The 26,117-nt window shown below is 56.6% G+C and overlaps 2 protein-coding genes across 2 annotated transcripts in view; both read right to left on the reverse strand.

Annotated features, from left to right (window-relative positions):
* Window positions 1–21,072: 21,072 nt before the first annotated feature.
* LOC113198551 (achaete-scute homolog 2) lies at window positions 21,073–21,652 on the reverse strand. Its single transcript, XM_026411310.2, is given in 3 exon segments — window positions 21,073–21,209; window positions 21,212–21,256; window positions 21,259–21,652. Coding segments are annotated over 3 exon segments (576 nt in total).
* An 801-nt stretch (window positions 21,653–22,453) lies between these two features.
* The window catches only part of LOC113198539 (oxysterol-binding protein-related protein 5), a 46,454-nt gene continuing 42,790 nt past the window's right edge, over window positions 22,454–26,117 (reverse strand). The window contains exon 13 of the mRNA XM_077796851.1: window positions 22,454–22,678. Within this exon, the coding sequence (XP_077652977.1) occupies window positions 22,454–22,678 (225 nt within the window). The remainder of the gene's footprint in view (window positions 22,679–26,117) is intronic.

Below are 26,117 nucleotides of genomic sequence, written 5' to 3' on the forward strand. Positions count from 1 at the left end.
TGCCCCCAGGCCCTTCCCCTCTCTCTGCTTCCTGGCCTCCTCTGTCATCACACCCCACCATGATGTTCTGCGTCACCACAGCCCAGAAACATGAAGCCAGTGACCAGGACCTGAGGCCTGGTCTCCTTCCAGTTGATGGTCTCAGGTACACAGCTGACCAACACGGCAGGCTCATGTGGGACAGGTGGGGCAGGTGGCCCGCCTCGGAACTCAGCTGAAGTGTTTATAAACTGGTTAATGCTGAGCATGAGCCAAAGGGAGACAACAGCTCACACACCCTGCAGGTCCCCCTGGATCTCGCTGGACACCTGCAAAGATGTCCTTCCTGGGAAAGCATCCCTGTTGTGGGCCTGGAGGGACACAAACCCACCCAGCTCATCCTTCCCTGGGCAGCAAAAGCCTTAAATGTGTCTACCCTGTGCAGAGGGACAGCAAACTGCCAGTCCTGAGACTGGTGAAAACCATGGAAGCTGGGCCGTCCCAGAAGCCCTGTACCCAAGGGGAGGGCTCCGCAGAGAACCACAGCAGCAGGTGGGGTGGGCGCCCCAGGAGCCTGCGCCACAGCCCAGGGACACGCGGCTAGCCAGAGAAAGAGGAGAGCCCCCGCCCACCACTGCCCACAGGCACCTGGTAGAAGTGGCATTGGAACCTTGCCAGGAGGGACACAGTGCACAGAGGGCCTCCTGTGGCCCAGCTGAAGGGGGTCCTGATGCTGGGAAAGACCATCCCCACAGCTAACCCAAAGTAGGACTAGAGGGCTGGATGACTCAGGGTGAGGACAACCGGGACGGTGACAAGCTCAATCCCAGCTCTGCACCTGGGAGCAGCCAAAGGCAGGGTGAGCACACTCACAGGTGTGCAAGACCATGCCTCAGTCTCCACTGCCCCAGGAGATCTCAGCAAAAATCACACACACACACACACACACACACACACACACACACACACACACGGTGTTTTATATATATATATGTACACATACATACATATCTGTAAATACACGACACAGAACAGCTCTGTCAAGAGGAAGCAATCACAACCAGCAGATTCAGGTGTGACCCGTGTTGGAACTATCAGACGGGACACTTAATAACTACAGTAAATATCATGAGACACTAATGGAAGAGGTGGGCGGCAGGCAAGAGCAGACAGGTCATTTTTGCAAACAAAAATGAAATGACAAGGAGTAACGGAGGTGGGGAGCCATCCTCGGCTCCTCAGTAGAGTCGACCCACAGGGTTGGTGACCGGGAAGATCCGTCGGCAGAAATGGCACAAACAGAAGCCAAGAGGGCACCGCTGTGGAAGGGGGAGGGCAGATGTCCCCAGAGCTGCGGGTGGGAGAGGATCCAGCACAGGCATAACTGCAACCTCAGGAAGAAAAGATGGAAGGCAGAGTGCAGAGGAAGGCCTTAAAGTAATGGACGAGGAGTTTCATGAAGGTAAACAGCAAATCACACACCCTGAGAGCTCAGGGCAAATGCCACTGAATGAAGTAGATACCATTGAAAAGGAACCCAAGGTCCACCCATTGAGGCTGCTGAAACCCAGGAGAATGGAGGAAAATCCTGAGAGGGGCCAGAACAGAGGACAAAGCTCAAAGCAATGGCAGGTGCAGAACTTCCTGTGGGAGAGCCAGCCAGAGCTGAAGGGGAGAGCAGACCATAGGCCCAGGGTTCTATCCCCAGGGAACAGAGGAAATCAAGTCCTTCCCAGACAAACAAAAGCTGCAGGACTCACTGCTGGAAGACGCTCACTGAAAGAAAGGGGAGAGTGCTCAGAGGACGCCAGAGGACCCAGCCAGCAGGGTGGTCACACCAGAGCTGGGGCTGGGAGGGGGAGGGGGAGCAGCCAGAGGACCCAGCCAGCAGGGTGGTCACACCAGAGCTGGGGCTGGGAGGGGGAGGGGGAGCAGCCAGAGGACCCAGCCAGCAGGGTGGTCACACCAGAGCTGGGGCTGGGAGGGGGAGGGGGAGCAGCCAGAGGACCCAGCCAGCAGGGTGGTCACACCAGAGCTGGGGCTGGGAGGGGGAGGGGGAGCAGCCAGAGGACCCAGCCAGCAGGGTGGTCACACCAGAGCTGGGGCTGGGAGGGGGAGGGGGAGCAGCCAGAGGACCCAGCCAGCAGGGTGGTCACACCAGAGCTGGGGCTGGGAGGGGGAGGGGGAGCAGCCAGAGGACCCAGCCAGCAGGGTGGTCACACCAGAGCTGGGGCTGGGAGGGGGAGGGGGAGCAGCCAGAGGACCCAGCCAGCAGGGTGGTCACACCAGAGCTGGGGCTGGGAGGGGGAGGGGGAGCAGCCAGAGGACCCAGCCAGCAGGGTGGTCACACCAGAGCTGGGGCTGGGAGGGGGAGGGGGAGCAGCCAGAGGACCCAGCCAGCAGGGTGGTCACACCACCAGCCAGAGGAGAGCCAGTGGCCACACGGTGGCCTTCACAGGTGGCCTTCACAGTGTGCCGTGAAGGGAGAGGAACACCACAGACAGACCACGCGGCCCACGGGAGGGAGCAGATGAGGACGTGCAGGCGCAGACTCCTTCCTTGGTACACAAAGCAGGGCAGTAGATCCCCCGGTTATTTAACACACAGGGACCACTGCTGTATGATATAACATGTCATTAAAAACATGTAAAATTGTATAAAATCAATACCATGCTTTATTTTATATATAAAATTATACACAATTATATGTAGCTATATCACATATTATATGTGATGTATATTGACATGTGATAATAAACATATTCTATGATGTGATCATATGGGATCATATTTATTGTATCATGATTTTATTATGTGCAATTATAATATATGATATTTGTCTATATATTATTCTATATAATTATTATATATTATATAAAAATGTACATTATATAAAAATATAAAGAAAATACGTACATATATGAAGATATAAGTATACATATATAAAGTAAAATCTAAGTCAACCATTTTCTTTTTTAAAAGCTGATATAAGTGATAAGCCAACAGTGGGCATAAAATGAATTCATAGAAATTCCCAGTTGCCGGGGACGGTGGTGCACGCCTGTGATCCCAGCAGCTCAGGAGGCCAAGGCAGGAGGATCAGGAGCTCAAAGCCAGCAACATAGTGAGGCCCTAAGCAACTCAGCAAAACCCTGTCTCTAAATAAAATATTTAAAAAGGGCTGAGGATGTGGCTCAGTGGTTAAGCACCTCTGGGTTCAATTCCCACTACTCAAAAAAAAAATTCTCAGTTAATCCGAAAGAAAGCAGAAAATTTAGAGAAACAACAGATGGAACAAACAGAAAAGAACTAACAAGATGGTAAATTCACATGCAAACTGTCACGTTAAACTCAATCATCTCAACACACCTATTAAAAGAAAGAAACTGTCAGACTGAATAAACAAAGCAGACTCAACCGTATGCTGTCTATAAGAAATTCACTTTAAATATAAAGACATGACCAGCTTTCAAGTAATAAGATGGGAAAAAATATGCCATAGAAACATTGGTAAATATAAAGCTGAAAATCTCAAAATAAACCTCAGAAGGACTGTGCAGAGGGACACCATCTTAAGGCAACAGAGTCTGTCTCCTGAGAAGAGAGGCCACCTTCAGTGTGTAGGCATCTACCAACAGAGGCTCAAAATAAAGCCCAACATTCACTCATGATAAAAATAAAAAAGAAAGTTTTTAGAGTTTTTAGAAAGCTAGGAAGAGAAGAGAACTCGTCTAAATGGCACCTACCAAGAAAGCCAGCCCACTAAATGATGACAGACTGCCCCCTCCCCAGCCCGGGAAGGAGGCCTGGGCTGCCCCCCCTTGTCACCCCCACTGCTCTAGTGGAAGGCTTAGCCGGTGCGTAAGAAGAAAAGTAATAGTGAGTAGATTCGAAAGGAAAAAATACCATTGTCTCTACTCACATCAACATGAATGCTATGTAGAACACCCCCTCCAAAAAAAAGACTATAAAAATCCCAGGACTATGAGAGAGTTTAGCAAGATCTCAGTATAAAGTCAGTAAACCAAAATGAGGTGTGTCCTTGTAGGCCAGCCACAAACTATTCAAATTCCACATTTCCAAAAACAGTTCCACTTATAACCACACCCCTGAAATGAAAAGCTTAAGTACAAATACAAAAAAAAAAAATGTAGATTCTGAAAGCTGAGAACTATGAAACACTGATGAAAAACGATAAAAGTAGACCTCAATAAATGGAAAGGTATACCATGTTCATGGATGGAACAGTCCTCCCCAAAGTGATCTAAAAATCCACAACTCCCAGTAATTTCCCCAGAGGAATTGTTTGTAGGTATTGGCAGGTTGACTCAAGAATTCTTATGGAAATACAAACAAACTCGAATCATGAAAATCATTTAGAAGAGGAAGCGCAAAGTAGGATGACTCAGGCTGAGTGCACTACCTCACTGTGTAGTCACTGTTTTCCCCCTGAGTTTCCTGTGAAGCAACAGTGATCAAGAGTCGGTGTTGCTGGGTCAAAGGACTGACCTATAGAGCAATGAAACAGAATAGAGACCCCAGAAACGGAGCCCTATTAACATCGTCCAAAGATGCTGCAGCAATTTGATGGGGAAAGAATCATCTTTTCAACAAAAGGATCAACTGCACGGCCCTGGGGGGAGGGAATGAACCTTGGCCCACATTCCTCACGTCTCATACAAAAACTAACTCCAAACGGATCCTAGACCCGCGTGTGACACACGCACCGTAAGACCTCTTGAAGGAAAGAGGGAAGGCTGGTAGCCTCTGACAGTGGGGGTCTCCAGCCTGGGCACTGTTGACAGAGGCCAGGGCAGCTCTTCCCCTGAGGGCAGCCCTGTAGGATGTTCAGCAGCAGGATGCTCCAGGGTGAGCGCCCTGCACACACTGCACACATTGTCCAGTGTCCTCCCGGGGTGTAATCGCCCAAGCTGAGGACTCCTGGTCAGACAGAGTTCTTAGCTAGGATACCAAGGCCAGACCAATAAAAGGAAAAAAAATTGATGCACTGGACATTATCAGATTTAACTTTTCTTCCCTAAGCAACAATGTTAAGATTGAAAAGACTGACCACAGGCTGGGAGAAAAGACTTGGAACTCACATACCTGACATGGAATTTGTATCCAGAATATGCAAATAACTTTTAAAAAAACAGTAAGAAAACAAATAACATAATTTTCTAAAATTCACAAAGGGCTTGAAAAGACCCCAAGCCAAGAACCGGTATGCATGTCAACAAGTGCATGAAGAGGCGTCCAGGCCACCTGCCAACAGAGGGATGCCAACCCAGCCACGCGCAGGCCCTGCATCTCCCCGTCGCAAGACGGGAGAACAAACCGAGCAGCCAGCAGGACGCTCCTGAGCGAGCAGACTCTGCTGGACAGGTGCTCGGGGCATGTGGGTGTCGGGTGATGGCTCTTCACACAGCAGCCTGTGGGTGCAAGGGGGCAGGAGAGCCAAGGCGGACAGAGGGCACCAAAGGCAGAGCAATCTCACCAGGGGACTTCTGTACCCGGCACAGGGCCACCTGCCCTGCCTGAGCCACAAGTCCAAACCCGCTCCAGAGGTGCGCGCGCGCGCGCGTGTGTGTGTGTCCATGTACACATGGGCTGTGTGTCTGTTTGTGTGTCTACGTGTGTATGTGGTGCACGTTCAAGTGTGTCTGTGTGTCTCCGTGTATGTGTCTGGCTGCATGTGCGTGTGTGTGTGTCCATGTACACATGGGCTGTGTGTCTGTTTGTGTGTCTACGTGTGTATCTGGTGAACGTTCAAGTGTGTCTGTGTGTCTCCGTGTATGTGTCTGGCTGCATGTGCGTGTGTGTGTGTGTGTGTGTCCATGTACACATGGGCTGTGTGTCTGTTTGTGTGTCTACGTGTGTATCTGGTGAACGTTCAAGTGTGTCTGTGTGTCTCCGTGTATGTGTCTGGCTGCATGTGCGTATGTGTGTGTCCATGTACACATGGGCTGTGTGTCTGTTTGTGTGTCTACGTGTGTATCTGGTGCACATTCAAGTGTGTCTGTGTGTCTCCGTGTATGTGTCTGGCTGCATGTGTGTGTGTGTGTGTGTGTGTGTGTGTCCATGTACACATGGGCTGTGTGTCTGTTTGTGTGTCTATGTGTGTATCTGGTGCACATTCAAGTGTGTCTGTGTGTCTCTGTGTATGTGTCTGGCTGCATGTGCGTGTGTGTGTGTGTCCATGTACACATGGGCTGTGTGTCTGTTTGTGTGTCTACGTGTGTATCTGGTGAACGTTCAAGTGTGTCTGTGTGTCTCCGTGTATGTGTCTGGCTGCATGTGCGTGTGTGTGTGTCCATGTACACATGGGCTGTGTGTCTGTTTGTGTGTCTATGTGTGTATCTGGTGCACATTCAAGTGTGTCTGTGTGTCTCCGTGTATGTGTCTGGCTGCATGTGCGTGTGTGTGTGTGTGTGTGTCCATGTACACATGGGCTGTGTGTCTGTTTGTGTGTCTATGTGTGTATCTGGTGCACATTCAAGTGTGTCTGTGTGTCTCTGTGTATGTGTCTGGCTGCATGTGTGTGTGTGTGTGTGTGTGTGTGTGTGTGTGTGTGGTGGGGGGCAGGCCTCTGCTGCCTGCTGTCTTGGGAGGGAAGCCCTGGGGCTGAGGTTGCACAGGGTGGGGGCGGCCTGGGCTGGGCTGGGCTGGGCTGGGCGAGGCGTTTCCAGCGTCAGATGAAGCAGAGCAGAAACAGAAGCTGGAATCCAGCCCTAGGCCAGCCCGGCCCAGAACAGGTTCAACCTGAACCGCACTCCTGAGGCCCCAGGGGCGGAGGCTGTGGAAGGAGGGGAGGCTGGGCTGTGGGGGAGGGGCCAGGCACTGGCTGAGCTGGCCTCCGTGCCACCCAGGGCGCAGGCCCCTGCTCACTGCCCATCACCCCATGGGGCCAGGGTCCAGCTGCTCTGCGCTGTGCCAGCTTCTCTTCCCTTGGGATCCAAGCATCCTCGGCCGAGTCTGGCCTCCTAGGGACGCTCCCTCCAGCTCTGCCCAGGCCCAGCGCCCAGCCTTCTCCAGGGCACCATGGCACGTCTGCCTGGGCACCCAGTGTCACTCCAGGAAGCCCACTCCCGGCCCACAGGAGCTTGGCTGGTTCTGAACTCCCATTTCCAGTCACCTCCCAGCCCCTGGGGGCTGCGGAAAGGGACTTCAGAAAGGCCCAGAGTCACTCAGCACAGTGGCCACAAGTATCATCCCAGGGATCAGGAGGCTGAGGCAGGAGGATCTCAGGGTCCAGGCTAGCCTGGGCAGGGTTTGGGGTGCCGTTCAATGACAGAGAACCCCTGGGTTCAATTTCCAGGACCTTAAATACAAGAAGAAAAAGAAATAAAGAAAAGGAAAAAGAAGGCCAGAAATCCCAGAGCCCAGGGACGCCCAGCTCACACACCGCCAGGGCCCCAGCGCCCCAGCGCCTGCAGAGGAGATGCTGCAGCAGGGGAAGGGGCCCCAAGCAGCCCCAGCGCCCCACACATCTGTGTGTCCCACGCCTGCCCCTGCCTTGCGCCTCCTTTTCTTCTTGCTTTAAAAGCAGCACGTCTGTCACCCCAAGAGGGCCTCCCCGCAGGAAGGGCCTCCCTGGACCTTGGGGTCTGCACTGCAGGCAGTATGCCTGCTCCGAGGCCGCAGGGCAGCCGACATGGCAGACCATCATCACAGTTCCACAGCTACCCCGCCTCCAGGACTGGGGACAAGGAGCAGGACAGACCCGCTCATCTGCCAGTGTCCTCCTTCCACACAGGCTGACCCTCTCCCTATCCTCAGCTGCAGGGCAAGGTCAGCACCTCCCCACAGCTGAGCGCATGGGGCCCTCTGGATGCAAACACAGGTGATGGCCAGGCCCAACCCATCCCATCCTGGACAAAACACAGAGCCAAGGTCCACCGAGACACAGACACGAGAAGGCTCCAACCACGGGGCTCGCCCCAGGCCATCAACAGGAGCCCGGCAGGCAAGTCCTCATGTGGTCAGCAGCAGCCATGTCACTGACCACAGCTAAGGGAATGCATGGGGCTCACAGAAGCTGCACACAGAGGGCCCAAGCCATGTCCTCCTCTCTCTGTGAAGTTCAAGAACAAACCCAGCCTGTGGGGACAGAAGTCAGGCCAGGGTGGGGCAGGGCAGGTGGCGCTGTGGCCGGGGTGGGCCTCAGGGAGGCCTGAGATTCGGAAACACGGGGTATGGTGATTTGGAAGTCTTACGAGTACCCTCCCGAAAGAGGGGCCCCCAGGGGGACATGGGTCATGAGTGGGCTTCCATAGGTGCCCCCGCCTAGCCCTGTGTCCCCGGCAGGGGGAGCTGACCCAGTGTGAGGATGTGCCCCCACCCCCCAGCCACCCAGCCCCTCGCTAGAACCCTGGGAGCTGGCAGTAGGTGTCCTGGGTCCAGGGCTCCAAAGCTGAGCTCAAAGCCGTGTTCTTCCAGCCCAATCCCACCTTCAGCTGCACAACCCTGCCCGCCCCTGGGGACCCCACCTCTTCTTTTTGGCCAGAGGCAGCCGGGAAGTGTAGGCTGTACTTTAGGGAAACAGGCTGCTGTGACCCCTGCCCCAGGCAGCGGGATGCGAGAGGAGCGAGTCAGGTCCTGTGACACGCTTCTGCCCCCCGCCCCTCCACCTTCCTGCTGGCCCATCTTGAAAGACCCTCTGGGAGTACAGGCCGGCGGCCCACAGCCTCCAAGCTTCCTCCTGTGAGGCTGTGCGGAAACCCAAGATCACCCTGCTGCTTCCCCCCTGCCCTAGCGCCCCAGAAGGAGGGCAGGGAGAGGATGCCCAGTGGAAACTGGAGCAAGGAGAAGAAGCTAGCTAGGGTGAGCCGGCCCAGCTGGACTCTGGCCCTCACGCAGGTGGCCCCTCCTTACTCCTGGGTCTTCCCAGAGTCTTCCCAAAGACGGGTGGGAGGAGCTGCCAGGAGGAGGGGTCTCTAGTGAGACCGTGTAAATTCTGTGGGCACCTGCAGGTCAGCCTGGCAGAGAGGGGCTGGGACGGTGTCGAATGCTGGAGAGGTGGCTGCCAGGAAAGCCCACAGGTCCCCTGACCGCTCAGCTGGCCCAGCCTCCCCAGGCTGCAGGAGGTCTACAGCCACCTCAAAACGACAGGACGGTCCTGGCCCAGCTATGGAAGCCAGCCAGCTGCAGCCAACAAAAGAGGCCACGGGAGAGCTGGCTGATGACATGATTCTATATTCAGAGGATCCAAAAGCCTCCACCAGAAGACTTCCAGAATTAATTAATGGATTCAGCAAAGTAGCAGGATATAAAATCAATACCCATGAATCAAATGCATTTCTATACATCAGTGATGCATCCTCTGAAAGAGAAATTAGGAAAACTACCCCATTCACAGTATCCTAAAAAAAAGAATAAAATATTTGGGAATCAACAAAAGAGGTGAAAGATCTACAATGAAAATTACAGAGCATTAAAGAAAGAAACTGAAGAAGACTTTAGAAGATGGAAAGATCACGCATGCTCTTGGTTAGGAAAAATCCATATTGTCAAAATGGCCATACTACTCAAAGTGGTGTAAAGAGTCAAGTGATTCCCATTAAAATCCCATCATCATTTCTTTTTTTTTTTTTTTTAAAGAGAGAGTGAGAGAGAGAGGGGGACAGAGAGAGAGAGAGAGAGAGAGAGAGAGAGAGAGAGAGAGAGAATTTTAACATTTATTAATTTTTTCTTAGTTCTCGGCGGACACTACATCTTTGTATGTGGTGCTGAGGATCAAACCCAGGCCGCACGCATGCCAGGCGAGCGCGCTACCGCTTGAGCCACATCCCCAGCCCCCATCATCATTTCTTACAGAAATAAAAAAAAATCAATCATGAAATTCATTTGGAAAAATAAGAGACACATAATATCCAAAGCAATCCTTATCAAGAAGAGGGAAGCAGGAGGCATCGCAATACCAGACCTTAAACTATACTACAAAGCTATAGTAGCACAAATGGCATGGTAGTGGTACCAAAATAGACACATAGAACAATGGTACAGAATAGAAGACGCATAAATACAGTTATCTCATACTAGACAAAGGCACCAAAAACATTCATTGCAGAAAAGAAAGATTCTTCAACACATGGTGCTGGGAGAATCAGAAATTCATACGCAGCAAAATGAAAATAAAGCCCTATCTCTCACCATGCACAAAACTTAACTCAAAGTGGATCAAAGACCTAGGAATCAGACCAGAGATCCTGCATCTAATAGAGGAAAAAGTAGGCCCAAATCTTCATCACGTTGGATTAGGCTCTGACTTCCTTAACATAACTCCTAAAACACAAGAAATAAAATCAACAATCAATAAATGGGATGGACTCAAACTAAAAAGGTTCTTCTCAGTAAAAGAAACAATCAATGAGGTAAAGAGAGAGCCTACCTGTGGGGAGCAAATCTTTGCCACACACACGTCAGATAGAGCACTCATCTCCAAGACACTTCTCAGAAGAAGATATACATTCGATCAACAAACATATGAAAAAATGTTCAGCATCTCTAGTAATCAGAGAAATGCAAATCAGAACTAAGATTTCATCTCACCCCAGTCAGAATGGCAGTTATCAAGAATACAAACAAGAGTAAGTGTTGGCTAGGATGGCGGGCAAAAGGCACACTCATACATTGCTGGTGGGACTGCAAAATGGTACAGCCAATATGGACAGTATGGAGATTCCTATAAAAACCTGGAATGCAACCACCAATTGACCCAGCTGTCCCACTCCTGCATCTATACACAAAGGACTTGAAATCAGCATACTATAGTGACGCAGCCACATCGATGTTTACAGCAGTTCAATTCACAGTAGCTAAACTGTGGAAGCATCCTAGGTGCCCTTCAGCAGATGAATGGATAAAGAAACTGTAATATATACACACCAGGGAACATCACTCAGAATAAAAGAGAATAAAATTATGGCACTTGTAGGTCAAGGATGGAATGGGAGAATCATGCTAAGCAAAGTAAGCCAATCCCCAAAAAACCAAAGGCCGAATGTGCTCTCTGATAAGTGGATGCTGATCCCCCGTGGCGGGGACAGGGGAAAAATGGAGGAGCTTTGATTGGGCAAAGGGGAGGGAGGAGCGGGGATGGGATATGAGGGCAGAAAAGATGGTGGAATGAGAGGAACATCATTAAGAGGTTGGGCTGCAATCGTGAACCATGTATCAAAATGTGTTCTGCTGCCATATAGACCTGATGAAAATTAATTAAAAAAAAAAAAAAGAGGCCACAGCTCAGGACCTTGGGGGCAAGGAGGTGACAGACAGCAGGTATGGCAGGCCAAGGGGAGAGCTCTCCACAGGAGTGTCCCCTGGGAGCCCGGCCTGGGAGTCCCACTCTGCCCGCCCCCACCTGTGGCCTGGGAAGCTCTTCTGACATCCAAGTCAGTCTCCACACCTGTCCCCGGGGCACACTCCACAGGTGAGCAGACGGCGCCCCAGGCCGGCCCTCTAGCAGTGGTGGCAGGGCCTGAGACGGCCACTGCATAAGGCTGTCCATTCTGTAGGTGGCCCGCAGCCCCCTGCCAGGCCAGACAGGACCCGCAGGAGGCTCTGACCCAGGGCACAGCTAGGGGTTGTGGGGAAGCAGTCTACACAGGCAAAAACGAACTGGAGGAGCACCCAGACTCCAGGGACGGAAGACAGTCACCTCCAGGGGGTGTCAGAGGGATGCACACCAGAGCCACCTTGGGGCAGGACCCTTGACGGGGCTCGAGAGGTCTGCACATCTGTGTGCACCAGCCCTCGGGGCCACACGCTCACGCCCACGCCGAGGAAGATGCAGGTACCTGTCCCCATGCCTGTGGCTGCCATGTCTCTCCCACAGAGCCCTGGCTGGGACCTGGGACCAGGACCCTGAGACCCGTCTCCACCCTCTGCTCCATAGCCTGCGTCCTCACAGAAACCTCAGTCTGCTCCTCTGACCAGTGGGTCTCAACCTCTCTGCAGAAGTGGGTGGACCTAGCTGGCAGCCTATCAGGGCTGGGGCTGGGAGGGGGTAGGCAGGGAGGGGCCTACCTGCCCCGCCCAGAAGGCAGGATCTGGACACATAAAGGTACTGGCCGCTCTACCCAAACCTGGAAAGAAGACTGTTGTCTGAGGAGGGCAGAGCCTCGGAGGCCCCACCTGCAGCCCACAAAGGCATTCAAATGAGAGACAAACACTGGAGGCCCGCAGAGGGCCAGGCCTGGGCTGCCCGCACCTGAGCTCTCAGCCTCTCATTTGGGTATTAATTGGCTTTTGTTTGGAGATTTGCATGCTTATCAATGCAGGCAGTGGCCAGGCTGGGGTGGTGGGGTGACAGAGCCCCAGGGCTCACAGGTAAATACCAGGTGGAGCGGGTGGGGCCCAGGGCTGCCCTCACCTCCCTGGTAATATCAGGAGAGTGCCACTGGGCCACAACACCCAATGGACAGGGAGACATAGCCACCACCTGGACCCACAGGGAACCAGGCAGGAGGGAGGAAGTAGGCCAAGGCAAAAGTGGATCTTACAAACGGGTATCCAGGGCAAGCCTCCCTCCTTCCAGGGGACCGCACCACCTCCGGGCCTATCAGGGCAGCCTTGGGGGTCCTTGTCACATGCTGTCACAGGTAGACAGGAACCTTCTCAGCTAGGCCACCCCTGGGAGCACCTCCCATCTGTCCTGCCCTCCTGGATTCTCCTCTCCCAGGCTGAGACCTTGGTGCACAGACCCCAGGTACCTTCAAAGGAAGCCTCAGCCCACACTCTGGGTCCTACAGTCCTGGTCTCTGGAGATGCCTCTAGTCCAAAGCCACTTGGGGACCTAGGCCTCTCTGTCCTCAGCCTGATCTGGTTGCCCTCTTAATCAGAACCCAGGCAGGGCAGCACTGAACCCAAGAGGACAAGGCCAGAGAGTTGGCCTGGGACCTGGCATTTCTACAAACCGTCTTTAACCTATTGTAGACAGAATTGTCTCACCCACAATCTGCATGTCGAAGCCCTGACCCGAGGCCTCAGAACAGACTACATTTGGAGACAGGTCTCTCAAGAGGCAATTAAGTCAAAGTGGGGTCATTAGGGTGACACTCATCTGCCGCAGTCTGGCTGGGCACAAATCACGAGCCACTCAAGCAGTAACAACCTTTATTTCTGAACTCCCACAAACACCAAGCACACGGCCTTCTCCCGGGACACACCACACACCAACCAGAAATCCCTCCTCTGGCACTTCCCCAACCAACTCGAACTCCCCAGGAATCCCCCCCCCCAAACTCCAAAGTAGCCAGCGCCCAAGGCAGACAGCAGGGGTCTAATATACAACTGAATACACAGCTTAACATAACCATCATCATCTCAATGGCTTGCTGGCGTCAGGCAAAAATGCCACGTGTCACTCCGACTTGGCTATGGCTCTCAGCACTCATCCACACGACCAGGGCCCTTATAAGAAGAGGTGATCAGGACCGACACCCAGAGGACCACAGGAGGATATGGGGAGAGGGAGGCCTCCCGGAGGAGCCAGCCCGCAGCACCTGGATCCCAGACTTCAGCCTCCAGAACATGGACAATAAGTGTCTATGCATGAGCTCCGCCTCTGGCACTTAGTCCCAGGAGCCTGGGCTGACTCACACTCTGCTTCCTCAGCTGTCGGGACCCTGGGGTCTTCCTGGTGACTCTGCAGAACCCCCCTGGGGCATTATTAACTGGTGCCTGCTGTTTTTGACCCTCACCTCCTGTGGAAAAGGGGCGCAGCACCGCCTGGGAGCCCCCCAGCCCTCCCTGCCCTCTCCAGCAGCAGCCTGGGGCCTGAGGGTGCTGGCCCTGTCTGGCAAGATGGGCATCAGGGGGAGGGGGACGAGCAGAGTGAGCAGTGGCCTTGGGCAGGGGCCTCTCTGGTGGACCTGGCAAGGACCCCTCAGGAGGCCCCTGCCTGCCTCTGGCTGAGGCTGCTCCTCTGTGGGGCACCAGGCCCTGATGACAATGGCCTGTTGCCATACTTCAGGAAGGACCAGGGTCCTAGCTTCCTGTGCGGGCCACCCTGGGGACAAGGCTGCCAGGTGGGTGGGGAGCTCTCTGTGGCATTCGGGGACTCTGCCTGATGGACTCACCCCGTTGAGCTGGGAGGAGGTAGTGGGCACCCAGGGGGCCCTGACTGGGCCTGTACCTGCTCTCAGCTGCCCCTCCAGCCCACTGCTCTTCCTCCCTCCAGTGCTCCCCAGGGAGACACCAGGGAAGGGGCAGTGGTCCTGGGTCCAGACTTGCCCCTCACCCCGAGTCCAGCTCTCAGGGAGACACTCAGGAGCCACCAGGCCTCTGCCCTCTGTCCCTCTTGCTCCTCCCCAGCCCTAGGCCAAGGACCTCTCCCCTACCTGCGTGGAGGCTAGGGGCACCAGAAGGCCAGGCTGGGTCCTGGCTCCTGACTCACTACTTAAAACCCTTATTCCAACAGAAGAACAGCAGAAATGCGGCCCCTCTGGGCAGGTCCACTGGGTCTATGGGTCAGGGTCTTCGGGCTCCCCAGAGAGGCTCACTTTGAACACTGGTCACCTCTGGGTCCCTGGGGGCCTTGGCGGGGCACTGAGCCTGGGCCTAAAAGTGGGGCCGGAGGATGAGGGACCCAGACTTCTGTGGAACACTGAGCTCCATCCACAGGTGACTGTGCCCTGCCCCTGGCAGCAGTCCCAGCCCCCAGACACCTTGCACCTGGCCTTGAGGGTCCTTCTCAGCTTCTCTGGGCTCCAGGTGGGCCTGGACCACCCACCATATTACCAAGAGCTGAAAGGCCAGTCACAGCCCACAGCAGACTGCCTGGGGGAAGCTGTGGCCCTGCCTGGCCCCCCACCCCTTCCTCCAGGGAACAAAGGCTGGGGTGTGGCTGTGCCTGGGGTCCCCTCCCCCACATCCTCCTCTGGGAAACAAGAATGGAGCCACACTAGAACCCTCCCCTCACCCGATAAGTGGGCTGTGCCCTCTGCTCCCTGATCTCTCGGGCCGTCACCTTTGGACAGCTGTGCTGCTGCTGAGCTCTCGGAGAGGCAAGGTCCCTGGAGGTCCCTGGAGGTCACCTGGGGGAGGGAAAGTGCATGGACTCCAGGGCCCCTTTCACAGCACTCCCCCTGCCCCACCCTTTGGGGTTGAGTGGGGCTTGCTTTATTCCGGAGGTCCACACTACTGTGCTAGTCTCTGGGCAGGACAGGGACGGGGTGATGTGCAGGGGCCTCTCCACAGGGTGCCCCAGTCCCAGCCCTGAAGGGCAGCATAGGGCTGTTTTCCTGAGTGTGGAACCTCTGGGGCCACTCAGGGCCCACGTGAGCAGGGCTCCCCACTTGGTGTCCTGCTCTGTGGCTGCCATCTTGCACTGAGTTGTGTAGGTGAAAGTCATGGGACACTGGAGCGAGCTCGCCAGCAGGGGGAAGCGCAAGGCCAGCTGGGCCAGTTCCCCTTGCTGCCCCCCCGCAAGTCCAAAGCGGCAGGGTGCATCCACAAGGAGCCAGCTGCCACCAAGGGGCCACCATTTCCATTCAAACCAGAGCTTTTCCAGATGCAGGAGGAAGACCTCCATGCAGGACGGACAGAGGGACCCAGCACGTCTGTCCGGCTCAGGGGACTTCCCTGCACTGATCAACCACTTATGCTGGAAATGCTGGCAGCAGGAGAGTGACGGTCACCCCGTCCCCCTCCTTCATCCTCTACTCAGCAGAAAGCTGAGGTGGAGAGGTCTGGCCGGCTGGGCCTGGACCCCGCAGGGGCTGAGAACAGAACCTGAGTGTGTGTGAGCTGCAGAATGCCAGTCAGTGCTGTCAGCGACACCGTGTGCTAATGCTCTTAGGTCTTCATGGGAGACGGGCTTCACATGACATGAAACTGGACAGCCACACTCATACCGTTTCTGGGTATCCCTGGAAGAATGGGTCCAGGACACCCCCGCACCCAGGAGGCCCAAGTCCTCTGTGTCAAATGGCGTGGCATCTGCGAAGAACCTGCACACACCCTCCGGTGGGCTTCAAATCCTCCCCAGATCCCTACAATGCCTAGTGTATCTAAATGCTGAGCAAATGGCTGTTACACTGTATTATTTAAGGAATAACCACAAGAAAAAGTCTGTATGTGTTTGGTGCAGATTAAAGATTCTTAAAAAGTACTTTTACATGGTGGTTGGATCCTCAGACACAGAGGGCCAACTACAACTAAATTGTTAATGTTTCCCTTCTTAGCATAGCATTGAGGAGTCTAAAACCCTCCATTAAGAGGCAGAAAGGAAAAAGCTTTATATTTTAGCAATTTTACTGTCCTATCACCCCACTATTTGAATAAGGGGTGCACGGTGCTGTGATAAAATGCCTGATATAATCAACTTTAAGGGAGGCTCAGGGTTTCAGAGTTTTCCACCCATGGCCTCTGGGCTCTGCAGCCTTTCAGGCCTGTGAGGTAGCACTCCATGGCCAAAGTGCCCCTGGGAGGAAAGCTGTTCACTTCACAGCAGCCAGAAAGCTGGGGGGGGTGGGGGGGGTGGACAGGGGTCCCACTACTGCTTGCAGGGCTTGACCTAGCTTCCTGCCCAGGCCCCGCCTTCTAAAGGGCCCATCCCCTCCCAACAGACCGCAGGCTGGGGACCGAGTCTTCTACAAGGTTTTTGGGGAACATGTAAGATCCGAACGGTAACCAGGTGCCACATTTTCATTTTGCCCTAGGCCCCCGGAACTACGCAGCCAGTCCTGGGCAGAGGAGGCCGTGCGGAGGTGGGCTTCCTGGAGCACTCGGGGTTCCAAAAGCCGGCTCACGGGGTCCCAGGACCGCCCTACAGAAACCAAAGCCAGAGGCGCAGTCCCTGCCTCCACAGGACATCCTGGGCGTGGGGAGGTCTTCCGGGGGTGCCTGCCAGGGAGGGGGCTGCCCGGGAACAAGGAGTGCCAGGCCTCTACCAAGGGCTTGGTCTGCCCAGCCTGAGAGGATCCAGCGCGTCACTTGCCCGCCTCACAGGACGGGCAGTAGCCCTGTGAGGTCATCCTTGTGCAGAAGACTCAGAGCAACTGCTGCTGCCCCAGGTCCAGGGTTTCCGGGGGCCTGGCCTCACAACTGACTCACTGATTATCAGCATCCCTTGGACTGCAGGCCCCCGCAGGCAGGGTGCCCGTGTGGCCCACAACACATCCAAAGTTCCTAATGCAGAGGAGGGGCCCAGCGGGTGGGCACAGGGCTGGGTGAGTGGCCCGGAGGAGCACACTCTGCTCTCCCCTGGCCTCCTCCACAGCCTGTCGGGAGCCAGGGAGCCCGTGGGGAGGACCTAGAGGCACACCTGCATCTGACGAAGCCGCTTTCTGAGTGGAGCTTAGAGAAACATCCTGAGGACGGCACAGCAGAAGCCCCCCCCGAGAGGGCGAACAACTTAGGGATCCAGAGTCAACAGAGGGCCCCCGAAGTACCCTGGAGCTCTCACGCTGTCCTCCCCATCGGTCTCAGCCCATCTGTGGAAGGTCACTTCAGAAGAGAACCCAAAGGCTGAAGGCACCATTCCATCCCTGTCCCACGGGTCGGGGCTCCCAGAGCTGTGGCCCTGGCCGCTCCCTCCTGGCTCATCCAAGCACAGGCTGCCTGGAGTCAGAGCTCAAGGCAGAGGCAAGGCCTGGGCCGTGAGCCTTGGCAGAGCCCTGGTGCCCCCCGGCACAGCACAGCCCCGCACCCGGGGGCCCTGGCCAGGCACGCCCATCCCAAAGGCTCAGCTGCTAGGGGTGTCCTCCCCAGCACAGCCCGGACCCCCCTTCCTGGAAGGCGACCAATCAGGACAGAATGGAGCAACCCTGGGTCTTAATCCCAGTTCCCACCATTTTCCAAGCTCTGTGACTTTGGGCGGGCACTTAACTTGCAGTGTTTGATGGTCTGTGAGTGACAGCTTGGGGGGAATTTTTTAACTGGAGAAGAAGGTGACCAGGGACCCTGGCTGTCTATTAACAGCAGCCTTCACACTCTCAAAAGTGTCCCAGTTTGGATAGCAAGTTATAGGGTCACCCTCGTCTCCTGGCAGGTTGCAGTCACAGGACACGATGATGCCACCAAACCCCAGGCTGATCACAGCTCTGCTTCTGTGCCCCACCCCCACCCCAATCTGCAGAAAGCAAAGGATGGGCACTGGATAAATATCCAGAACGTGAAGGACAACCAAGCTTTGTCAACAAACAGGATGCTTAAGAGACCCACTCGGTGAACTTGAGTGGACCTGGGGTGGATCCTGAGGCCCAAATCGATTGAAGGGGGCTGTGCCATTGGCTGGGCATCTGAGATGAAAGAACCACTGTTCTTTGGGGCGGGGGGGGGGATGGTGAGGGGTTTCCTTTGGAGGCACACAGGGAGGATGTTCCAAATTGGGGATTTGCTCAAAACTACATGGGGCAGGACCTGGGGTGGGGCAGGTGGGGTCACATGGGGATAGTCATGATGCTGCACCCTCCGGGTCAGGGCTCCCCTCCAGCCAGACCATTCTGTTGACTCATCCCAGATAGAATCACATCCCAGGTGGAGGCAGAGTTTCTGTAGGGCACAACTCCACCTCCTTAGTGCCTGGTGTGGAGAAGGTTACAGATAAAGATTTCAGGGCTCTTGCACGTGGGAAATCGCTAGTGGGAAATGGTAGTGTTCCGAGATACCATGGAGTTCCATAGCTGCAGGCCAGCCCCAGTCCCGTGCTCATGTGGGTGGATGCACCCCCAGCCCAATACAACCTCTGGTCCCGGTGGCCTCAGGCCTCCCCAGGATCCTGGTGAGTCATGGGGAAAGCTCAGGTCCCATGGTTGGGGAGGCCACTTGCCTGGGAGAAGGCAGATATGCAGTGGCTCTCCCAGGGTGGCCATGATATGCTCCCTGCTATCTCTGGGACAACGTTGTTTCACTCAGCCCTGTAGCCCTAAGTCACAATTGGACTACTGACCCCAGCTGAGCCTGATTTTGATAGGACCAACAACCCTCAACCCCATCAGACTTAACACTGACTCAAGAGTCAGCTGACTGCAGAGGAGCTGATGAGCTGCTCCTGCAGTAAAGGGGGGTCCTGCAACCTGCTTTCTTTCTAGACAGGCATACCCCAGGAGCCTGTGTATACTGCCACCATAGTTATAAGGAAGACACCTGCCCTGTGACACCACCAGCCACTCCTAACTCCCAGAGCTCCAATGGTTGTGCCCCAACCATTCCCGCCAGAAAGGGGTGCCAGCAGCACCCTACAGCAGCCTGGGGGATCCCCCAGGCCCTTCCACACCCCTGCAATAAATGGAAGCTTTGGGCAAAGGGCGACTTCAAAGCCTCCGGAGGCCCAGAGTCAAAGGTGGGGCAGCAAGATATCCTGCCACAGCTCTGGACTGCGGTGGGGGGCCTGGGAGCAGCTTCCCGGCCTTCCTTGTTCCAGGGAGGCCCCCAGTTTGGGTAAAAAAGACATGTGGAACTCTCTAGGGCTGCCCAGCCAGCACACAGGCCCCACACACGCAGGCTGCAGCTCACCAACAGGACCCCTCAGATCCTCCCATAACCTGGGCCTGAGGTCAGTGTCACTTGCAGGTTAATAACTTGGCCAGGGCCACCCAGCTGGTAATGGGCAGTTGATACCTGGGCCTAGAGCCCACACCTGCAGCCTCTAGAGGTGGAAGAGGAGCTGTGCTCATAGTTCAGACCACTCTGGGCCCAGGCCTATACCAGGCCCTGACCTGGACCCCTGTGGCTGTCAGGGACTGCTGACCTTCCCTGTCCCAGCTGGAAAGCACCCCTGCCTGGACCATCCACAGTTAAAGGCCACCTGCTGGAAGCCCCTAGTCCCACAAGGTGTCAGAATCACTCTGGCATCTGTCATGGTAGCCTGGATGCACACAAAGCTGCCCACTCTACCAAGAGTCCAGAGAGAAGTGACCACAGGACCTTCTGGGCCACTACCCCCCACCCCTGCCTGGCCCTCACCTGGGGAATGGAGACAGGACCCATGGTAGAGGGTACTGCCAAAAGCCAATGATAAACAGAACCAGTTTATTCACCTGGGTTAGAACAGGTGTTCTCACCCAGGGCAGCTAGTCAGTGGGCCCAAGCAACCAAGCACCGGCCCTAGGCTGGGCTTCAGAGGAGGGGCTCCCACCAGGCACCCTGCCTTCAGGGGCTGCTAGGACCACACCTTGGCCAGGTTGGAAATTCCAGGTAGTGGGGGTGGGGGGAGGACAGACGATTTTTATTGTGCTCCATCCACACGATCCTTTGTACAAAAAATCAGTCTTCACGGTTTCAGCAGTCCCTGAAAAATAGACTCTGTCCTCATAAAACATCACTCGCCGGGGAAAGTTCTCCAAGCGTTGACGCCCTACTGGGGGAGCTCAGAGGCCGATGCCAGTCCGTAGAGGGGTAGTTTCCTCGCTGGCACTGGGTCAGTCTGGACAAAACAAGGCAGCGTCGGCGGGGGTCCCTGGCCCACCATGCCGCTCCCAAATGATGGTGAGCTCGCTTCTAGGCCTCCTTTGCTGTCGGGCGTCCTGGACTAGGGCTGCAGGGGAACAGAATTCGCGTCACTGTGGCCCCGGCACGTGCAGCAGAACTCGGCCCCACAACCCCACCTCCCAACACGCCGCCGCAGTTTCATTCGCTCCGTTGATTTTGAGTCCGTGGGTGCCTAGATTCGGTCGGAGGCACCGGCCAGGCGGGGGCGGGGCGCACGCTCCGAGTCGTGGTGACTCAGGGCTCCACTCCAGCCGACTCATTCCAGCACCCCAGCCGGGGAGGCAATTTGCAATGCAAAATCACCACCGCCTCCAGCTCCCCGCTCTTCTGGGGAACCGCGAGCAGTGAGACCTCACCGGCCCGACAGCCGCTCCCCTCCCCTCATATCCCCTCCCCAAAGGCGGCGGAGCCTGGAGAGGAAGTTTTGCAATCCCGTACAAACAAACGCTGGTCTTGCTCAGGCTTGAAAACGTTTGGGGAAAATGAAGAGTGAGCGAAATCGAAGCAATAGCCTGGACCCCAGCGCTCGGCTCCGTTGGATTACCCGGGCGCTACCCGCCAGGCCCGCCCACCCCACTCCGCTGCCCCTGCCTCCAACCCTCCTCCTCCCGGTAGCCTGGGGAGTTACCTTAAACCGGGGGGCGGGCGCGAAGGCACTCAATAGCCCCCTAACCAGCTGGAGAAGTCCAGGAGCTCGCGCTCCGTGGGGCTCAATTCGCCCTCGCAGCCGTTGTCATCGGACGAGTAGGTTGAACGAGGGGACTCAGGTTCCGAGCTGCCCTCGCGGCCAGGGACGTAGAGGCGCAGGAGGGCGAGGCAGCGATGGGGGGAGTCTCAGGCGCCCGCGGGGCGGAGGAGGCCGCGCAGCCGGGGCCAGCAGACCCCCGGCCAGCGCGGCGCGCACCGCATCATGCTCAGCCAGCAGGCTCTGCAGCGCGCGGATGTACTCCACAGCTGAGCGCAGCGTCTCTACTTTACTTAGCTTCTTGCTGGCGCCGCCGTGTGGCACATGCTGCCGCAGCGCCTGGAAGCCCAAGTTCACAAGCTTCACGCGGTTGCGCTCACGCTCATTGCGCCGCGCCACTGCCGCCGCGCCGCCCCCGGCCTCTGCCGATCCTGGCCGCCGCCGCCGGCTGCAGCGCAGCAGTTCTGGGGACGTGGGTCTCCGTCGGACACCGCAGGCACCAGGGACCGCAGGCGAGGTGGGCACAAGTCGGGACAGTGCGCCGCTGTCCATCGCGCCCGCATCCACCCGCTGGTGACTGTTCTAAGTCCCGGTGCACCACAAGAAAGTGCGCAACTAAGTATGGGTAGGGGGACGGCCGTGCCTCCCAGGGGCTTCAGGCACTCCGCTGCCAAGAGATTCCTCTGGGGCACTCTTCCAAAGTCCTCTGGAGCCTGAGGACGGTGTGGCGCAGGAATCGAGAGGCGGTGGGCTGTGTGCACCGGGAAGCGTGGGACGCTCGTGTCCCGCGCGTGCAGGAGGACGTTCCCTGGGTCTCCCCTTGCGCGGCGCAGGCGACTCGTTTTTAAATGTATAGATAACCCTCCTCCGCGCCGCCGCCCTCCTTTCTCACGCCCTCCTCCCTTCGCCTCTCCCTCCGCCTCGCTTAGCCCTCCCCCTCACACACACACGTTCCGTAAAGCCCAAACCGTGAGCACACCTCCCACCTCGTCTCTCGAAGGCAGTCCGCAAGTAAGATGCTCCCCTCTTCCAGCAGGTACCTAGTGCGTCTCCCTAAGAGCTGCAAGCAGGGCCCGGTGTAGGAACCGCGCTGCCTTCCGCAGGTTCCCCACGTCCAGGTGCTGTCAGCAGGTCCCTGGCGTGACCTGCCTTTACCCCCACCCCCATACAGCCCGCTAGCATTCAGAGGTGCCAGTCCTCGGCTCGCGCGGCGCGTGCTGTTGTGGGACAAGGCGTGGCCGGGAAGATAATCCAGCTGTCGGGGTAAGCACCGGAGACCCCCGGGGGCAGCACGCGCCGAGCCGCCCGAGTCCGCACCACGCCCACGGGGGCGAGGAGGCGGGGGCCAGGGTCTCAGCCAATCGTGGCCGCCCGTTTGGCCAATTGCGGCGGGCCCAGCCCCACTCCCAGCCTCAAGGAGGAAGCGTAGCCTGGCGCGTGGCTCCCAGGACAGTCGCGAACAAAGCGGCTCACCCGCTGGGCCTCGGCCAGGTTCGCCCCCTCCCCCCGCGACCCTGGTATCCACTCTCTCCCACTCACACCTGTGTCCTTTTGGGCTGGCGTCTGAGGTGGTCGAGGCTGGGATAGGTGGAAGGTTTCCGTTCCCCAGGGCCCCTGCACCTTGTCCCTCCTCCATGCACACCCTCTCCCTGTGGTTTCAGTGCGCCCCAAGCCTGGGCCTCTGGGCGACGCCTTGAACCGGAGGGGCTGGAGGTTTGCACCCACCACTCCAGTACTTGGAGCGCTCAGGCCCGCTCAGGCCAGCTCACACCCGCTCAGGCCCGCTCACACCCCTCCGCCCAGACTCTTCTTTTCCAGTGTCTCCCAACCTCCACCCACGACCTACCTGGTTCCTGGTCGCTCCTCCCATGGCTCCTGCTCTGTCTTACAACCCTTGCTCCTCTTTCCATTTCCCGGGGCTGTTTTTCCTCAGGGCACCCTGGCCTGGCTCTTCCATTCCTCCCTTGAGGACACTGTGATTGGGGTCCCTGGGGTTGGGGAGGCTGTGGGCGGGCGTGACACATGGAAGAATCGCAGGGTTCAGGGGGATAGAGACTGCCAAAATGCATAAAATGCACTCTTAATAGAAAAGTTTGGGTCCTGCCTCGCTGTCCAGAGACTGTCCTTGGGGCCATATCCAGGCCGGCTTCCCCCAAGGAACCAGGTGCTCCAGGGCCAGGACCTCTGGGAGCAGCCTTCCAGTTCCTGGCTTTGGGGCTTGGCAGTCAGGGACCTCCTCTGAGGGGCCCCACCAGACAGGTAAAAGGGTATTTGCTGCCAGCCTTGGGGGTGCCCACTGCTCGCTCACCCTGCTGGACCCTGCTGAGCTGGCCTGCTCACCAGTCCCTCTTGGGAAGGCTGGCTGCAGAGTAGCCCCTGCCTGGGCCCTGTGGGGCTGAGGGCAGGGGTGTGTATGGTCAGGGGTTCAGTCTCACCTCTGCCCAGTGGAGCAGTCCAGGGTAGACTTTGAATTCAGGTTCCCTGTCCAGGCTCTCTCCTGCACCCTCTCCCTGGTCAGAGGGCCCCTGTCCCCTGACATCCTCCCTTCCCCTGCAAGACCCAGTGCCAGGAACAGTCCCAGAGCCCTGCACTCTGGGCCTGGGCAGTCTTTGCCAGGTTCTCCAACTCAGCCTGAGGGCCTGGACTTCTCCATCAATGCACATTGCCAGGAGCCTGGGGATTGGTGTCGGCTCCCTCTGCTAGTTGTGCTGTGACTTCATTCCTTGGAGCACCCTGGGGGGACAGCAGCTGGGCTTCATCCAGCTAGGTCCTATAGCTAGGTTCTGGGATCTTAGGATCAAGGTCCCTTAAACCTTAAACTCAAAAGACTTCCTGAAGCTCGACCCTTCCAGAGGCATCCAGCGTCCTGTGCCTGTATCTGCCAATCGAGCCACGGTCAGGCCAGCAGTCCACCCCTTCCACCCTCCCAGAACCCGGTCCTCCGAGGCCCTGGAAACCCAACCCCCCTCCCCAGTCACCTGGAGCCTGCTCTCTCCCTGTGGGCCTCCTCCCCTCTGTCTCTTGGCCTCACTCACCCAACAGAAGTCTATCCTCTGACTTCTGCCAGCATTCAACACCAAGGTGGCTCCCTTGGTCAGGAAGGGTGCTCTCTCCTGGGCATATGGGTCTCCATGGCATCTGGGGCATCTCTGGGACACGGCCCCTCACCCCCCTGTGACCTTACTAAGCATGACGATGCACACAAAGCTTGCCAAAACAGGCCAGTGTCCATCAGAAGACAAGTGGGTGGCTACAATGTGCCAGGCATACAAGGAACTGTCATTCAACCCTAAGAAGGGATTGAGGCCCCATACACCTGTGTCCCCGGTGAGCCTGAAATGTGCTGCCGGCTGAAGGCCCAGACAGGAGGCCACAGACCGTATGACTCCACTGATAGGAAGTGTCCCAGAATGGCAGGTCCATGGAGACAGCAGGTGGGGGGCTGCGGGGGCGCAGGACAGTGCGGGGATGGACTGGCTGCCAGGGGTGGGGCTTCTCTTCTGAGATGAAGAACTGCTCCCAGGTGGGACTGTGGTGTCCCCTGTCAGGTTGAATCGTGCCCGCTCAGCGGGTGGACTGTGGGCATGTGAACTACAGCTCAGACAGGAAATCAGAACTGCACATGTGCCTGTGAGCCCGGACCTCGGCCTGACCTCGCTCTCCTGCTCCCTCCCGGGCTCTGCCCCTCTCCAGTCCCCGTCCCTGACCTCCCTCCTGAGGAGCAGGGGCAGGCCAGCCCTTCCTGCAAAGACAGGACAGCAAACAGTTCAGGCCTCGTCGGCCGGGAGATCGTCACACACACCTGCTTTACGCTGTGCAGCCAGATGCTACCGAATAAAACGCAGATATGACCTGGGGTCTGTGCCCCAACGAAACGCATTATGAACCTGAGGTTAGGGTTAGGGTTAGGGTTAGGGTTAGGGTTGCAGATCCTGTTACAGGTCACAAAACGTCCTCTTGATTTTTCTTATTTATATAGGGCATAAAAGTTACCGCCTGCCACTGTTAATGTGCACAGGAGGGTGACACACCACTTACAGCCACCAGCCACCAACAGAACTCTCCCGCCCTCTAGCCCCTGGCCCTCTGCCCTCTCGTCTGGTTCTGGTGACTGAAAGGCTCATAAGGGGAATCACACCGTATTTGTCCTCATGATTTTCAATTTTTAAACTACCTAAAAATTTAGAAACAGTTCCTAGTTGCAGGCACTACAGAAGCAGGTGGTGGACCTGATGGTCATGACCATGGTGTGCTGACCACCCTACGGAGGCTGGGCGTGTCCAGGTGATACCCCGACTGGGCCGCAGTCCTCTGAGGCTCCTCCAGCTGAACTTGATCTTCTTTTCTTTAAGCCCACTCCCCCTCCCAGTTCCCCTCCTTAGAGAAGGACCCACCCACTGCGGTGCTCTCTGGCCCCCTCCTGCAGTCCGGGGGTCCACCCCTTCTCCAGCCAGGTCGCCATCTTGCCTTGGGTGCTGCTCCTACCTCTGCTCTGGTCTCCTGGGCCTTCGGTTCAGATCCTCCTGTCTGGACTCCACCCAAAACTAGGGTGGGCCTGGCCAAGCCCAGTGCAATCAAGCCTGGCCCTTAGGATTCAGCCTCAGCTTGCTTGCCTGCAGCCCCCCATGGCCTGTCGATGTGCCCACCTCTGTAGGAGTGGTGAGAACGTCTGTGTGTTCAAGGGCCGTTGTCTTGCAACCCAAAGAAGTTGAGGCCAGAGGGGGAGGCCAGTTGCCCCAGGCAGGGAGTGTGAATAGAAGGCAGAAAACAGCCAGCCATCACTGTGTCCCTAACTTGCCCTATCCTGGGCCCCTAATGGCCTGGGGCTGAGAGGGAGCTACCTGGGCGCTCCTGGGGGCTGGCGGAGGGCACCGAGGAAGCAGGAAGCCGGCCCCCACTCCCTGGTAGAAGACAGGTGGACCTTCTCCTTCTCCCATGAAGCAGAAAGCCTTCTAGGCATCAGACCCTGAGAAAAGCCATTCCTTCCAGCAGGACAGTGTCTCTGGGCAACATTTCC

The sequence above is a fragment of the Urocitellus parryii genome, chromosome 4, assembly GCF_045843805.1.
Source record: "Urocitellus parryii isolate mUroPar1 chromosome 4, mUroPar1.hap1, whole genome shotgun sequence".
Lineage (NCBI taxonomy): Eukaryota > Metazoa > Chordata > Mammalia > Rodentia > Sciuridae > Urocitellus > Urocitellus parryii.